Genomic DNA, 15528 nt, shown 5'->3' with positions numbered 1-15528 from the left:
CGCCCGGCTCCCCGCCCCTCGTCAGCCGCGGGGGGCCCGCCCATAAGCCCGTTCCGAGGCGGTTGCTCCGGTCGCCCCGGACTCCCCGCCCCTTCCGCGGCCAGGGGGCCGTCGGAGGCGTGGGGGCCGCGTTAGGGGCTCTCTAGAGGACGGGGACCCTGGCGGCGGGACCCTGGGGCGACCCACGGCTGGGGTCAGCCATTAAGCAGTCCCACTTGTGTACCAGGCACTAACTGGGCTCTTGACGAGCATCACCGCCTAATCCTCCGAACATCCCAGGGAGGTAGGTACTGTGGTCGACCCCATTTTACAGAGCCGCACTTGTTACGGGAAAAACAGACCGAGCCCTCTCGTGCCCGTCGTGCATGTGGGATCTGCCAGGACTCAGGTGTAGGAACGTGTTCAGGGCACATGAAGTAGAGAACGGGCTTGACCTAGTTCTTCTGTCTGGGCAGCGCGTGTTGCGTGTTCCAAACCACCTCGGGTAGGGGGAAAGGCGTGGTGAGAGGAGCAGAATCTGGGCGGCCCCCGAGAACCTTGGAAGGATTGGAGGCTTGAAAATTAAAGGCCCAGCAGAACCCAGGAGATGAGAAGTCGAGCCCGTTGCACTGTGATACCTTGATAGTCAGGGCTGCAGAGAGGAGATGCCCTGGGTTCAGACTGCACACACCTACTCTTTCCCTTGCAGTTCCTTTGTAAAATGGAGATCTGAGTAGCTCCTGCTTCCGGGTTTGGGCGAGGAATTGAATGAGATAAGCTCTGCTCCAGCTTGGTAACCAGTGTGTTCTCTGAGTAGGAGCTGTGCCCTCAAACATGGCTTCCTTGTTGAGGCTCTTCCCCATGGAAAACTCCCTTGGGTTTTTCTCGTGCTATTTCATGTATGGCCCTCTCTCCAGGGTCTCATCTCCTGGGCCATGAGTGAGCTGAAGGACTGCCCATTGCAATTCCACGACTTCAAGTCTGTGGACCACCTGAAGGTCTGTCCCCGCTACACGGCGGTGCTGGCCCGCTCGGAGGATGATGGCATCGGTATCGAGGAGCTGGACACCCTGCAGCTGGAGCTGGAGACGCTGCTGTCTTCTGCGAGCCGCCGCCTGCGTGTGCTGGAGGCTGAAACCCAGGTGATGCCCAGAGAGGGGACATCACCAGAGACAGACATTGGAGTTAGGGTATCGGTCATTAGGTTACCTCCATCTGCTAAGGCTGAAGGACTGAGTCTAGTTTGTAAAATACCTCTGCATGTGGCCAAGAGTTTTCATCCACTAAGCTTCTGTGGACTCCTGCCACCAATATGCTCTTAGTCAGGAGAGAGACATAGGACAATTTTGGCCAGTAGGGATTTGACAACACAGAGAGTGGAGAGACCTGGATTTGAACCTTGACTTCAGCACTTGCTTGTGTTGCTATTTCTTCCCTATGTGACTTGAAGAAAGTACCTCCTCCCCAAGCCTTAGTTTCCCTATCTACAAAATTAGCCAATAGCAGGACCATCCTAGAACCTTTGTGAGAACTAGAGAATTTTCACAGAGGTTCAGCAAAATGCATCTGACACTAAGTAAGCACCTCAATTTTTTTTTTTTTTGGTCAGTAGTGGGGCTTGAACTCTGGGTTTGGGTGGTGTCACTGTGCTCTTCAGCTCAAGGTAAGCACTCTGCCAATTGAGCCACAGCACCATTTCCGGTTTTCTAGTGGTTTATTGGAGATAAGAGTCTCACAGAGTTTCTTGCCCAGGCTGGCTTTGAACTATGATCCTCAGATCTCAGCCTCCTGAGCTAGGATTATAGGCAGGAGCCACAGGCACTGGGCTAAATGTTGTTTGTGATACAACTGATACTAATCACTGCATGAGCTCCTGAGACTTGGGTACTGATCATGCTGGATCCTGGGAACAGGGCCAGGGCCAATGAGCTTCCTGGTATAGGGATTCATGAGAGTTTTCTGAGGAGGGTTGTGGCATGGTTAGTTACATTGTAGCACCCAAGAATCCCAGGTAATTTGTGCTGAGCAGGCTTCCTAGCTAGCTGGATGATGTTTAAAATGAAGGTGTAAGGGGCTGAGAATGTGGCTTGGTGCTCGCCCAGCATGCATGAAGCCCTGGGTTCGATTCCTCAGTACCACATAAACAGAAAAAGCTGGAAGTTATACTGTGGCTCAAGAGGTACAGCGCTTCCCTTGAGCATAGAGAGGTTCAAGGACAGTGCCCAGTCTCTGAATTCAAGCCCCAGGACTGGAAAAAAAAAAAAAAAAGGAGGAGAAGGAGGCTTAAGTTGGTGCCCATGGCTCATGCCTGTAATCCTAGCTACTCAGGAGGCTGAGAGCTGTACAGTTAAAAGCCAGTCTGAGCAAGAAAGTCTGTAAGACTCACCAATCAATCTCAGAAAATACTGGAAGTGGAGCTGTGGCTCAGGTGGTAGAGCTAACTTAACTAATGCTCTATGGTGCTCAGGGACAGCAGTGCCTGAGTTCAAGCCTAATGACCCACCAGAAAAAAAAAAGGCTTCCTGGGAGCCATGTTTGACTTCACCAAGAGTGATTTTTTCCCAGTGTTGAATACGCTGGCTTGTGGTCATTTATTTGACCTTCCTGGTGAACTGTGTATGACTAGCTTGTGGATAAAGAGAAGAATCAGATGGGCTGGGAAGGTGGCTCAGTGGTAGAGTGCTTGCCTTGCAAGCCGGAGGCCCTGGGTTCGATTCCTCAGCACCACATAAGCAAAAAAAAGAAAAAAGCCGGAAGTGGCGCTGTGGCTTGAGTGGTAGAGTGCTAGCCTTGAGCTGAAGAGCTGATGGACAGCACCCAGGCCCAGAGTTCAAGCCCCACGACCGGACCCAAAAAAAAAAAAGAAGAATCAGAGTGAATAGGAAGGTGAGCAGTATGTGAATAAAGTTATGTGAGACAAAGGCACCAAAAAAAAATGCATTTTGGGCTGGGAAGGTGGCTCAGTGGTAGAGCGCTTGCCTTGCAGGCATGAGGCCCTGAGTTCGATTCCTCAGCACCACATAAGCAAAAAGAAAAAAAAGGCTGGAAGTGGCGCTGTGGCTCAAGTGGTAGAGTGCTAGCCTTGAGCTGAAGAGCTGAGGGACAGCGCCCAGGCCCAGAGTTCAGGCCCCACGACCAGACCCCCCAAAAAAAAAAAACGCATTTTGAAGGGTGAGTAGGAGTTTGTTAAGTAAAAGAAATGGGGAAAAACCTGGGAGCCTCTTTGGATTGCAGATCTCATGTTACTCGCTGGAGAGTTGTCCTGTCTTCCCCTCTCTTCAGTGACCATCTCTGTAAATTTCAGATCCTCACTGATTGGCAGGATAAGAAAGGTGATCGCAGATTCCTGAAGCTGGGTCGAGACCATGAGCTTGGAGCTCCCCCCAAACATGGGAAGCCCAAGAAGCAGAAACTGGAAGGGAAGATGGGACACGGGCCAGGCCCTGGCCCTGGGCGACCCAAATCCAAAAACCTTCAGCCCAAGATCCAGGAATATGAATTCACTGATGACCCAATTGATGTGCCACGGATCCCAAAGAATGATGCTCCTAACAGGTTGTGGGCCAGAAAACACAAAAGGGGGCTGGAGGATCTTGGGGTCCTCGAAATGGAGGCTTATTGGGACCCAAGGCTGAGTGCGGAAGAGCGTGGATTCCCTCTCAGGATCTGCTTCTCCCCACAGGTTTTGGGCATCCGTGGAGCCTTACTGTGCCGATATCACCAGCGAGGAAGTGCGCACGCTGGAGGAACTTCTGAAGCCCCCCGAAGACGAGGCGGAGCATTACAAGGTAGAAATCCCCACAGACCTAGAACAGGAGAGCTCAGAGTGACCTCAGGATACAGCTAGTAAAGGCTTCCCGCCTCCTGTCTGCCCAAGCTCAGACTCTGCTTTCTGCTGGCAGAACCTCCTCCTGACTGCACCTGGCTTTGCCGTCTCTGATGTCTGCCCTGTCCCTTGTGTTCCTCCCCTCTGCTGTGGTTCAAGCCTCACCCCATTTTACCAGCTGGCCTCTTCTCTTCCCGTTCACCCTGCATGCAGGCCTCTAAGGCATCTTTTCTTATTTTCTTCATCTTATTTATTTTATTTTATTATTATTATTTTTTTTTTTGGTCAGTTGTGGGGCTTGAACTCTGGGCCCGGGCGCTGTCCCTTTTCAGCTCAAGGCACGCGCTTAACCGCTTGACCCACAGCTCCACTTCTGGTTTTCTAGTGGAGATAAGAGTCTCATGGACTTTTCCTGCCCGGGCTGGCTTTGAACCATGATCCTCAGATCTCAGCCTCCTGAGTAGTTAGGATTACAGGCTTGAACCACTGGTGCCCGACTTTATTTCTTTATTATACAACACACACATCACGAATTGTAAGTCTACACTGATGGAAACACATTGTATAGACATGTAATAGATAAAATAACAAAGGATGGAGGAGAAATAGAAATATATAGGAGTTGACCTTAAACACATATATGATATATAAAACACACACACACACACACAGCTTGAAGGTATGGCTTAGGTAGTAGAATGTCTGCCTAGCAAGTGCAGGGATCTGAGTTCAGGAAGTCAATTTTCTTTTCTTTTCTTTCTTTTTTCTGCTATTCCTGGGGCTTGAACTCTGGGTCTGGGCGCTGTCCCTGAGCCTCTTTGAGCTCAAGGCTAGTGCTCTACCGCTTGAACCACAGCACCACTTTTGGCTTTTTCTGATTAGTTTATTGGAGATAAGAGTCTCACAGACTTTTCTGCCAGGGCTGGCTTTGAACCTGGATCCTCAGGTCTCAGCCTCTTGATTAGCTAGGATTACAAGTGTGAGCCCATGGCACCTGCTAATTTTCTTTGTGTTTGTTGGTGTTGAGGCCTGAACTCTGGGCCTGGGTGTGGACTGTCCCTCAGATCTTCAGCTCAAGGCTAGCATTCTACCACTTGAGCCACAGTGCCACTTCTGGCCTTTTCTGTTTATGTGGTGCTGTCCCTCAGCTCTTCAGCTCAAGGCAAGCACTCTACCACTGAGCCACTTTCCCAGCCCCCTAATTTTCATTTTTTAAGAGATGGGCACTCATGGTTTTGCTCAGGCTATCCTTAAAGCCCAAAGACCAAGTGACCCTTCTGCCTCAACCTCAGTGACTAGAACTACGGTGGATGCCGCTGCGCCCAGCTTAATTGTATATGTGTGTGTGTACATGCACACCGCGTGCCCGTACATGCACCCACATGGGGGTTTGAGCTTGGGACGTTGTTCTTTCACTTGGGTTTCTTGCTCAGGGGTGGCATTTTATCACTTGAACCAAACCTCCAGCCTAGCATTTTACTAGTCAATTCAGGGTGGACTCTTACTGATTTGGCTTTGAACTGTAGTCTTCCAGGTCTCAGTCTCCTGAGTAACTAGAATTATAGGCATGGGCCACCAGTGCTTGTTTCTTCCTTTTTGTGATGAGAATCCAACACAGGGCCTGGGATGCTAGGCAAGTGCTTCCTCATTGAGCCACAGCGCTGGGTTTGTGCACATGTGCGCGCACATGCACACGCGCGCGCGCACACACACACACGGAGAGACTGAGTGAAAAGCATATTGGCAATGCCAAGTGCATGGAAAGCCTCCTCTCCAGGCAGTATCTGGCCATTGTTAACCACTCAGGGCCAACTGATCTTTCTCCTACAGATCCCACCCCTAGGAAAACATTATTCCCAGCGCTGGGCCCAGGAGGACCTGTTGGAGGAGCAGAAGGATGGGGCCCGGGCAGCAGCTGTGGCTGACAAGAAGAAAGGTCTCATGGGGCCTCTGACGGAACTGGACACTAAAGGTAGGCCCCTCGCCTTCCTGTCCACTCCAGGCCAGGATTTGATTTTCCACAACTTCAGCCCACCCGTCGCCCTCTTCCCTGCCTGCTTCAGATGTGGATGCCCTGCTGAAGAAGTCGGAGGCCCAGCATGAGCAGCCAGAAGATGGGTGCCCCTTTGGCGCCCTGACGCAGCGCCTCCTGCAGGCCCTGGTGGAGGTGAGCACCGCCTGTTCACAACAAGATGCCATGCCCTTTCTGGTTTGACACTTTGGGTTCTCTTCACGATTGAGCCTGTAGTAATCACACCATGGTGATCACACCATGATACATTACTGTATCTTAGAAGCCACCTCCCACTCTCCCTCTCTCACCTCGCTCCACGGTACTTTAGCTGAGCGTCTGAGTGTCCATGGTATCATGGCTGTTGAGTGTTTCCATCACTCCTCTGTGGCCTCTTCTTTTGGTATCAGTCCAAAAAGGAGGAATGTCTAAAATGATCTAAGCGTTTTGAAAAGGCTTCCTAGAAGAGGTGGGATGGGAAATACAACAATCATTTTGACACTAAAGTAAATAAATTAAAAAAAAATTTTAGATAGGGGGCTGGGAAAGTGGGGGGAAGGAGAAATAGACTGTCCAGGAAGAGTGCTAGGAGAGGATGGGGCCAAAAAGGAGAGAGGAAGGGAGTGACTGGTGTCAGCAGTGATTATTTACAACTATGAAAAGGAAACAATGAAGCCTGTGGAAATTGTTTAGGGAGGGGAGAGGGGGCGCAGAGTTATGGAGGGGTGAGGTACATTGTAATACCTTGTCAACAATGGGGAAAATGTAACAATGGAATCCTCCCTTGATTAACTAATGCAAACTTAAAAAAATAATTAGTTGAATCGCTTGCTAGTACTCAAGAGGCTGAGATCTGAGGATTGCCGTTCAAAGCCAGTGCAGCAGGAAAGCCTGTGAGACTCTTTTCTCCAACTAACCACCAAAAAGAAAAGCCAGACTTGGAGCTGTGGCTCAACTGGTGGAATGTAGCTTGAGCAAAGAAGCTCAGAGACAGTGCTCAAGCGTTTCATCCCTAGGACTGACCACAAAAATAAAAGTAAAAAGCTAATTGAAACTTTTGTTACATTTCACTTATGTATATTTTTTCTTAACATTTTTAATGAATTTTTTGTGTGCCCGTATTCAGCTTTGTTGGCTTTTTCTGCTCACAGCTGGCATTCTACTACTTGACTCATGTCTCCAGTGCCAATTTTATGTTTTATTTCAATGTCTACTATCCTAAATCAGAAGTTACCCAAAACTTGAAATTAAAAATTTATTGTTTAGGGGCTGGGAAGGTGGCTCAGTGGTAGAGCGCTTGCCTTGCATGCCTGAGGCCCTGGGTTCGATTCCTCAGCACCACATAAGCATAAAGAAAAAAAAGCTGGAAGTGGCGCTGTGGCTCAAGTGGTAGAGCGCTAGCCTTGAGCTGAAGAGCTGAGAGACAGCGCCCAGGCCCAGGGTTCAGGCCCCATGACTGGACCTCCCAAAAAAAAAAAATTTATTGTTTGAAAACTAAGTGTAAAAACACAAGTAGTTTGTAAAGGAGAAAAGCAGGTCACATAGGTGACAGGAGCAGGGAATGGAAATGCTCCAGCTCTTCCTTTGCCCATTGCTGGTCTTCTAGGAGAATATTATTTCCCCTATGGAGGACTCCCCCATTCCGGACATGTCTGGGAAGGAATCAGGGGCAGACGGGGCAAGCACCTCTCCTCGCAATCAGAACAAACCCTTCAGGTGAGTGACGTCATGTCTGCACTTCACAGCCCAACCCCACCTCAGCATGTGCATGAGGAGGCGTTCATTAACCAAGAGGCTGAGGACAGTCTTGGAAAGACCAAAAATATCGCATGTGAGTGCTGGCTTAGCACTTCGGCAGACAGGCTTAGTCCAGGCTTGTTCTCCACGGCTCCTGTGAATAGCCTGAATGTCCAGCTTGTAGGGGCCTTGGTTTGCTAAATTGTCCTAACTCCATATGATGATCTAACTCGCAGTTGTTAATCATAGTAAGAATTACTTTTTTTTTTTTTTTGGTCAGTCATGGGGCTTGAACTCTGGGCCTGGGCACTGTCCCTCAGCTCTTCAGCTCAAGGCTGGTACTGTACCATTTAAGCCACTTTCTGCTTTTTGTTTATGTGGTGCTGAGGAATCGAACCAGGGCCTCATGCATGTGAGGCAAGCACTCTACCACTGAGCCACCTTCCCAGCCCAAGAATTACATTTAACATGAGAAGATGTGTACCTAGTAAAGGACCAAACAGGGAAAAGGTTCATTGTAACCCAATACAGATAGGATAATCCTGTTTTTACTTAAAATATATTTAAATCTGTAAACGTAGGGGAATAAACTTGGGCTAAGAAAAGAGTGCAATGAATATGTAGCAGCGTGTGGAGCACAGTTATACATGGATGGAGAGGGGTTCTCCAAGTGAGGAGCGGGGACCCCTGTGGTGTCCCTCCAGCTGAGGGCCATGCCTGCCCACAGCGTGCCACACACCAAGTCCCTGGAGAGCCGCATCAAGGAGGAGCTGATCGCCCAGGGCCTTTTGGAGTCTGAGGACCGTCCCGCAGAGGACTCGGAAGATGAAGTCCTCGCCGAGCTGCGCAAACGGCAAGCTGAGCTGAAGGCACTCAGTGCCCACAACCGCACCAAGAAGCATGACTTGCTGAGGTGAGCTCACAGGAGGCACTGGCCAGTGTGGCCCGGCCACTGAGTCACCCGTGAGGACTTGGGACAGACCTGTCACACCTGGCTGGGCCTCTGCACCCCAGGAGAGCCTGAGCCAGTGCCAGTGCCAGGCACCAGCACCTATGATTGATCAACTGGAGTTTTGTTTTTGTCAGTTATAGGGCTTAAACTCTGGGCCTACGCGCTGTCCCTGAGCTCTTCAGCTCAAGGCAAGTGTACCACTTGAGCCACAGCGCCACTTCTGGTTTTCTGATAGTTCATTGGAGATGAGTCTCACGGACTTTCCTGCTCAGGCAGGCTTTGAACTTCGATTCTCAGATCTCAGCCTCCTGAGTAGCGAGGATGACAGGCGTGAGCCATCCACACTTGGCTCTATGGGACTCTTATTGCCAATTAATCACAGAAAATACCAGAAATGCTGCTGTTGCCTAAGTGATTGATAGAGTGCTAGCCTTGAGCAAAAGGAGTTCAGGGACAGCACCCAAGCCCAGATTTCAAGCCCCAGGACCAGAAAAGAAAAAAGTAAAAGAAAAAGTGTCTCAGGGACTTTCCTGCCCAGGCTGGCTTTGAACCATGATCCTCAGATCTCAGCCTCATGAGCAGGTAGGATTACAGGTGTAAGCCACTGGCACCTGGCATTACATTGGTTATTTTCAAGATAGACTCCTTCATGCCTGGACCATCCTGGACAGTGGTCTTCCTGTTTCTTTCCATTTGTCACTGAGGTGACATCCGCATGTGCCGCACCCAGTCTTTGTGCTGCGCTCATGGCTTGTGGTGACAGCTGCATAATGTGGTGCCCACTCATTGACTGAGGTGGAGTGTCCTGATTTGTTTCGTCAGTTGTGGAGCCTGAACTCTGGGCCTGGGCGCTGTCCCTCAGCTCTTCAGCTGAAGACTAGCGCGCTACCACTTGAGCCACAGCATCACTTCCGGCTTTTTCTGCTTATATGGTGCTGAGGAATAGAACCCAGGGCCTCATGCATGCAAGGCAAGCACTCTATCACCGAGCCACCTTCCCAGGCCCCTCGTGAGTTTTTACACATGACTGAGTTTTTGCCACATCCCCCATATCTTCTGCCTGAGTAGCTAGGATTATAGGCTTGAGCAACTGCACCCAGCCCATGTTTTTTAGAGCACTGAAAATAGTGCCTTAGCAGAGAGTCCCATGTAAATGTGGCTCCGTACTTTGTCATTCTTTTTGTTTTTGTTTTTTTTTGGGGGGGGGGTCCGGTCGTGGGCCTGAACTCTGGGCCTGGGCGCTGTCCCTCAGCTCTTCACCTGAAGGCTAGCGCTCGACCACTTGAGCCACCTTCCCAGCCCCTGGCTCCGTACTTTGATGGTGGTAACACAATGGTCCAAGGGAATGCCAGTCTGGCCTGGTGGGTGGGCTCAGTCTGGAAGAGGGAGGGACCACACTGGGACAGATGATGCATGGTATTTGGCGGCTGGTTCTCACAGGTTGGCAAAAGAGGAGGTGAGCCGGCAGGAGCTGCGACAGCGGGTCCGCATGGCGGACAATGAAGTGATGGACGCCTTTCGTAAGATCATGGCTGCCCGGCAGAAGAAGCGGACTCCTACTAAGAAGGAAAAAGACCAGGCCTGGAAGACCCTGAAGGAGCGGGAGAGCATTCTGAAGCTGCTGGATGGGTAACCCTCAGCTGCCTGGCTGCCTTCCTCCCACTTCCTGCTTTGGGGGCCAACAGTCTTGGACCGCACTGCCCATCAAATGGTGACGGTCTCCAGAGGGCTGAGCCCTCCGCTGCGGCCTTTCGGTCTAGCTCTGTACAGCCAGGACACACGAGGCCCTGCGGGGCCAGCCTGGCCGGCCTGCCTGGCCCCCGAGCTGGGCACGAGGAACTCGTTCCTGGGTCTTCCTCTTCCTCTGCCCTCCCCCACTCCCCACCTGTTCCCCTCAAACACTTCCCCCTTGTGGTTTTGTAAAGTGCAAACTCAAGAATAAAGTGACTGCTGTGGTTTTTCACAAAATACCCCGTCGTCGTCGCCGAGTGTCTGTTATTTTGCGTGAGTTACTTTGCGTGAGGGTCATTGTGGGTTGGGAAGGGACTAGAGTGGGTGGCGATGGTGTAGGCGGGCACGCGTGGTGGCTGTGCCCTGTGGTCACTCACCCCTGGCATTCGGCTGTGCACCTCCTGGAGCTAGCCACGGCTGCGGGTAAGGAAGCCGCAGAACGTGTCGGTGGGGCTCCCGCAGCGCAGCGCGTGTCGGTGGGGCTCTCGCAGCAGTGCTGCCTTCGGGATTGGCCAGTTGGGCATCCTCAGCCCACATCTTTCTTTTTGTCTTTTGGCTTCGTGGGGTGTGCGCGTGCGCCTTGAGGCGTCCCCCCACTCCAGCCTCCCCCTCAGCTAGCTTTTTTTTGAGACAAGGTCTTCCTATGTAGTCTAGGCTGGCCTCTCACTGTTGATCCTCCTTCAGCCTCCCGAGTGCTGCTGGGTTTACTCCTAGGTAGAAGGACCTCCACAGCTTCCCTTTAGGTCTTGGGTAGCAGGCAGGAAGGGTCAAGGTCAAATGGAGGGAGCACAGGAGTCAGCTGGCTTCTGTGATGCTCCCCAGAGGAGAAGCTCTTTCCCAGTATCCTTGAAGCAGTCCCTGTGGCTCAGGAGGACAAACGGGTTCCATCAGCAGCTGCTGCCTCACCAAACCCAGGCAGCACAGAGAGGGTAGAGCCCACCAAGAGCTGAGCAGGGAGAGGTTCTTACAGTCAGTCTGAGGTAAGGACAGATGGAGATGTTTTCCTGTGCCTCACCTTCTTCCTAGGTGAGTCCGGGGGAAAAGCAGTCGTTCACATTTTATGGGGAAGTTAGGGGAGGAGAGGCTGCATACAACCTCATACACGGAACCATAAAGAATGATAACACCTCTCTATGGGATAAATACCCATCGTATGTGTCTCTTGTGAGACAGTCACTGTTTAAACTATGCTGGACAGACGTTCCAGGGAATGGCCATGTGACAAACTGGGCCACTCAGAGGCCTTCCTTAAACCAAGCTCAGAGCTTAGCTGAGGGACAGTGCCCAGGCCCGGAGTTCAAGCCCCATGACCAAAAAAAAAAAGATTGCTCTTGGGAGGACAGTTGTACTTCCTTTTCCATGGCAAGCCATCAAACTGCTTTCCTCTCACGTGGGAGGATGTGCTAGCTCAGCAAAAGCAAAGCCAGGAGGTGGAGAGGGAAACAATCCTAATGCTGAAGCCTAGATCCAGCCCTGCCTGAAGCCACAAGATCTCCCAGTAGACTTCTTAGCCCACAGAAGAGTTTAGCTTAGGCTAGTTTGCTTTGGATGCTGTCATTTATAAATTAAAAAAAGACCTAATACAAATGTATTTTGGCTGGGGATCAGTATTCATGCCTGTAATAATCCTGGTTACTCAGGAGGCTGAGATCTGAGGATTATGGCTTGAAGCTAACCTGGGTGGAAAGTCCATGAGATTCTTATCGCCAATCAAATACCAAAAAAAAAAAAAAAAAAGCAAGCTGAGCTGGGTATCAGTGGCTCACGCCTGTAATCCTAGCTACTCAGGAGGCTGAGATCTGAGGATCATGGTTCAAAGCCAGCCTGGGCAGGAAAGTCCGTGAGACTCTTTATCTCCAAGCAACTATCAAAAAAAAAAAAAAAAAAAGCTGACAGTAAAGCTGTGGCTCAAGCAAAAAAACTCAGGGACAAAGCCCAGGCTTTTGACTGGCATGAAAAAAAAATTTAAGTGTATTTTGGCAAGAGAGTAGGGTCCTCTCTCCTGAGGGGCAGCCTGAGGCCCTGCCTCCTACCAGCAGGGACCAGGGTCGAGCTGCTGCTGCAACTCTTCAGTGATTGGCTGTCCCCAGGGTGCTACCGCCTTCTCATAGAGAAGACACCAATGAATGAGACACCAGCTGTAGTTATGACAGTGCAGTTCAGTGTGCCGTAAACGTTAGCCAGTTACCACGTACTGTTGTAAACTTGTTAAACTACCTAATCTTCTGTGACCCCTAGAGTAGAGACTAACAAGACTCTACTCACAGACAAAAACAACCAAGGCTTAGACAGTTACTTGTGTTGTTTGGTTAAGGAAGGATTCAAACTCAGGTCTTTTGACTTGGAAGTGGAGCCTTTTCCTTATGTAACTCACTGGGCCCTGGTCCCATTACAAGTTACAGAAACAGTAGTCCCTACACATGGGTAGTGTCCAACTGATGCCGCCACACCAAGCAGCCCTAGCTTTAAGACCCTTTTCTCTTAATTAACCACACATGACCACATTCATGAGGCCAGATTATCTGTATGGTAGGCATCAAGAACAGAGATAGTTTTGTGGAGGAAGTGGGATGGGAGCTAGGTAGAAGTGTGAGGAGGAGAAGGTGGATATTACAAATGAAAGGACCAGTGGTAGAAGACAGACTGGCTCTGGTTCATAAGGGAAGAGACTGAACTTTCCAGAATGAGTTGTGAGCTGCAGTCATTCTCTGCTGCAGCATAAGGAACAGTGCCGAGTGGAGCTAAAGGTCTTGTTTGATGCTCCCTACCTGTCTGCAAGGCAAGGAGCGGGCTGGACACCAGGCCGGGCTGCAGAGATGCAGAGACGCTGAAGCCCAGATACAAAGCGTCACCGTGGCCTTGGGGCAGGCACAGTTACTGCCCGCAGCAAGTGCTATCCCTGATGGAGAGCTTCTGACTGTATCTGTGTGTGCTTGCGTGGAAGGAGGCCTTCTCTATGGAGTCGGGAAGAAGCGGGGCTCCCCACATACAATTAGTTCCCTCAAAACTTTTTTTTTCTTTTTTTTGTTTCTGGATGCTGGTGGCTCACACCTGATATCCTTGCTCCTCAGGAGGCTGAGATCTGAGGATCACAGTTTAAAGCTAGCCTGGGCAGGAAAAGTCTGTGAGACTCTTATTATTACCAGAAAACCAGAAGTGGTGCTGTGGCTCAAAGTGGTAGAGTGCTCACCTTGAGAAAAAGAAAAGAAGCCGGGCTCTGGTGGCTCACACCTGTAATCCTAGCTACTCAGGAGGCTGAGACCTGAGGATCTCGGTTCAAAGCCAGCCTGGGCAGGCTTCTCCAATAAACCACTAGAAAACCAGAAGTGGCGCTGTGGCTCAAGCGGTAGAGCGCTCGCCTTGAGTTGAAGAGCCGAGGGACAGTGCCCAGGCCCAGGGTTCAAGCCCCAGGATGGACAAAAAAAAAAAAAAAAGCGCAGAGGTCTGTGCACAAACCCTGAGTTCAAGCCCCATGACTGACGATAATTTTTTGTTTTTTCCTCTCGAGGCTTGCATTCTACAACTTTGAGCTACAGCTCTACTTCTGCTGGCCTTGAACCACAGTCCTCAGACTGTGGCTAGGATTACTTATGTGAGCCTCCAGCACTCAGCTAAAACTCTAATTTTAACCTAAAGCTACTGTGACCCTTTCTCGCGAGTTTGGGGGGAGAGCTTCCTGAGTGTGACCTGGAAGGCACGCACAAGCATATATATCACCACTTCTTCTGTCCCACACACCTTCAGCTGCGCCAGTGCAGGGCTGATGGCCTGACCCTCAACAGATCCCCATGCACTCAGAAATGCTCATGGGGGGGGGGGGTGCACCAGTGGCTCACGCCTGTCATTCTAGCTACTCACTCAGGAGGCTGAGATCTGAGCATCACAGTTCAAAGCCAGCCTGGGCAGGACAGGCCATGAAACTCTCATCTCCAATAAACCACCAGAAAACCGGAAGTGATGCTATGGCTCAAGTGGTAGAGTGCTAGCCTTGAGTTGAAGAGCTGAGGGACAGCACCCAGGCCCAGAGTTCAAGCCCCATGACTGACCAAAAAAAGAAAGAAAGAAAGAGAAAGAGAGAGAGAGAGAGAAAGGAAGGAAGGAAGGAAGAAAGAGAGAGAGGGAGAGAAAGAAAGAAAGAAAGAAAGAAAGAAAGAAAGAAAGAAAGAAAGAAAGAAAGAAAGAAAGAAAGAAAGAAAGAAAGAAAAGAAAAGAAAGAAAGGCTCTTGGTTCCGCTGACTGGTGCTGAGAGGGACCCGGTATTTGCAACTTTATGAGAACATGGTCAGGAGCAATGGCCTTTTCTGGCCTGGGGCCCAGGACTCACTGGAGAGGACTAAGGGGACTAGGCCCAGATGCCTGGAGCTGCGAGCTCGCTTCCCCCATAGCCCACTCCACTACCTGCCCGCCTTTCCTCCTTCACACTCCCTCCCTCTCTCCACTGCTTGCAAGAAGAGGGAGGCTCCAAAACAATCCAAACCCAGGCAAAGAGTTACAATGGAAGAGTAAACACGGTCCCCAGGCCCTGGAGCCCAGAGGGACTTGATCTGTCCTGAGCAGAGAAAGCCTCTAGGAGGAAGATTCCAGGCGGATGACATTCCAGACAAAAGGAACAGCAGTCCACGGAGGTGTGAACAACTGGCCTGCTTAGAGAGAGGTGAGAACTTCCGTGTGACTGAGCCCCAGCTGTGCCGGGGAGGGGAAGGAGAGAGGAAGCTGGGATTAGGCAGGGAGAGACACTGAAGAGCAGGATACCAAGCGGGACTTTACCTGCAGGACCGCGGTTCTCCGCGTGCAGAGCACATCTGTATGACCTGGGAACTTGATAAAATGAGAACTTTCAGGCCTGGAATGTGCAGAATCAGAAAGTGGCTCAGCTATTGGACATGTGCAAGGCAGGTGTACGGGCGCAGGCCTGGAGCCCAGCTATGCAGGAGGCTGAGGGGGAAAGAAGCATTGCTTGAACCCTGTCGTTTGGAGCCAGCCTTGGAAAACTTAGTAAGATCACATACCAATAAATAAATAAATAAGAGGGGAAAACTGGGCGAGAAGGAGGGAAGGTGACATTGTTAAAAAAAAAAAAAAGCTGGGTGCCACTGGCTCCCACCTGTCATTCTAGTTACTCAGGAGGCTGAGATCTGAGGATTGTGGTTCAAAGCCTCTTATCTCCAATTAATCACCAGAAAAACAGAAGTGGTTCAAAGGGGTAAAGCGTTGGCCTTGACTAAAATTGGTCAGAGGCAGTGCCCAGGCTCTGAGTTTAAGCCCCATGATAACCACCACACACAAAAAGAT

The 15528-nt window shown here is 50.6% G+C and overlaps 1 protein-coding gene across 1 annotated transcript; it reads left to right on the top strand.

Annotated features, from left to right (window-relative positions):
• Nucleotides 1-50: 50 nt before the first annotated feature.
• Nucleotides 51-10468, top strand: Tada3 (transcriptional adaptor 3). The gene is made up of 9 exons (XM_042679642.1): nt 51-283; nt 897-1121; nt 3284-3534; nt 3662-3767; nt 5636-5777; nt 5869-5972; nt 7423-7532; nt 8281-8466; nt 9946-10468. The coding sequence occupies exons 2-9, from the start codon at nt 915-917 to the stop codon at nt 10136-10138; spliced, it is 1299 nt and encodes a 432-aa protein (XP_042535576.1). The 5' UTR covers nt 51-283; nt 897-914; the 3' UTR covers nt 10139-10468.
• The last annotated feature ends 5060 nt before the right edge of the window (nt 10469-15528 follow it).

Source organism: Dipodomys spectabilis, unplaced genomic scaffold (assembly GCF_019054845.1).
Source record: "Dipodomys spectabilis isolate Male_0828 unplaced genomic scaffold, ASM1905484v1 ptg000054l, whole genome shotgun sequence".
NCBI lineage: Eukaryota > Metazoa > Chordata > Mammalia > Rodentia > Heteromyidae > Dipodomys > Dipodomys spectabilis.
This window is presented reverse-complemented; position numbering and strand designations above follow the sequence as displayed.

Coding starts and splice junctions, on each gene's coding strand:
- Tada3 (XM_042679642.1), top strand. CDS start 915: ATGAGTGAGCTGAAGGACTGCCCATTGCAATTCCACGACTTCAAGTCT. Junction 5,778..5,868: donor GACGGAACTGGACACTAAAG/GTAGGCCCCTCG, acceptor TGCCTGCTTCAG/ATGTGGATGCCCTGCTGAAG. Junction 5,973..7,422: donor TCCTGCAGGCCCTGGTGGAG/GTGAGCACCGCC, acceptor CTGGTCTTCTAG/GAGAATATTATTTCCCCTAT.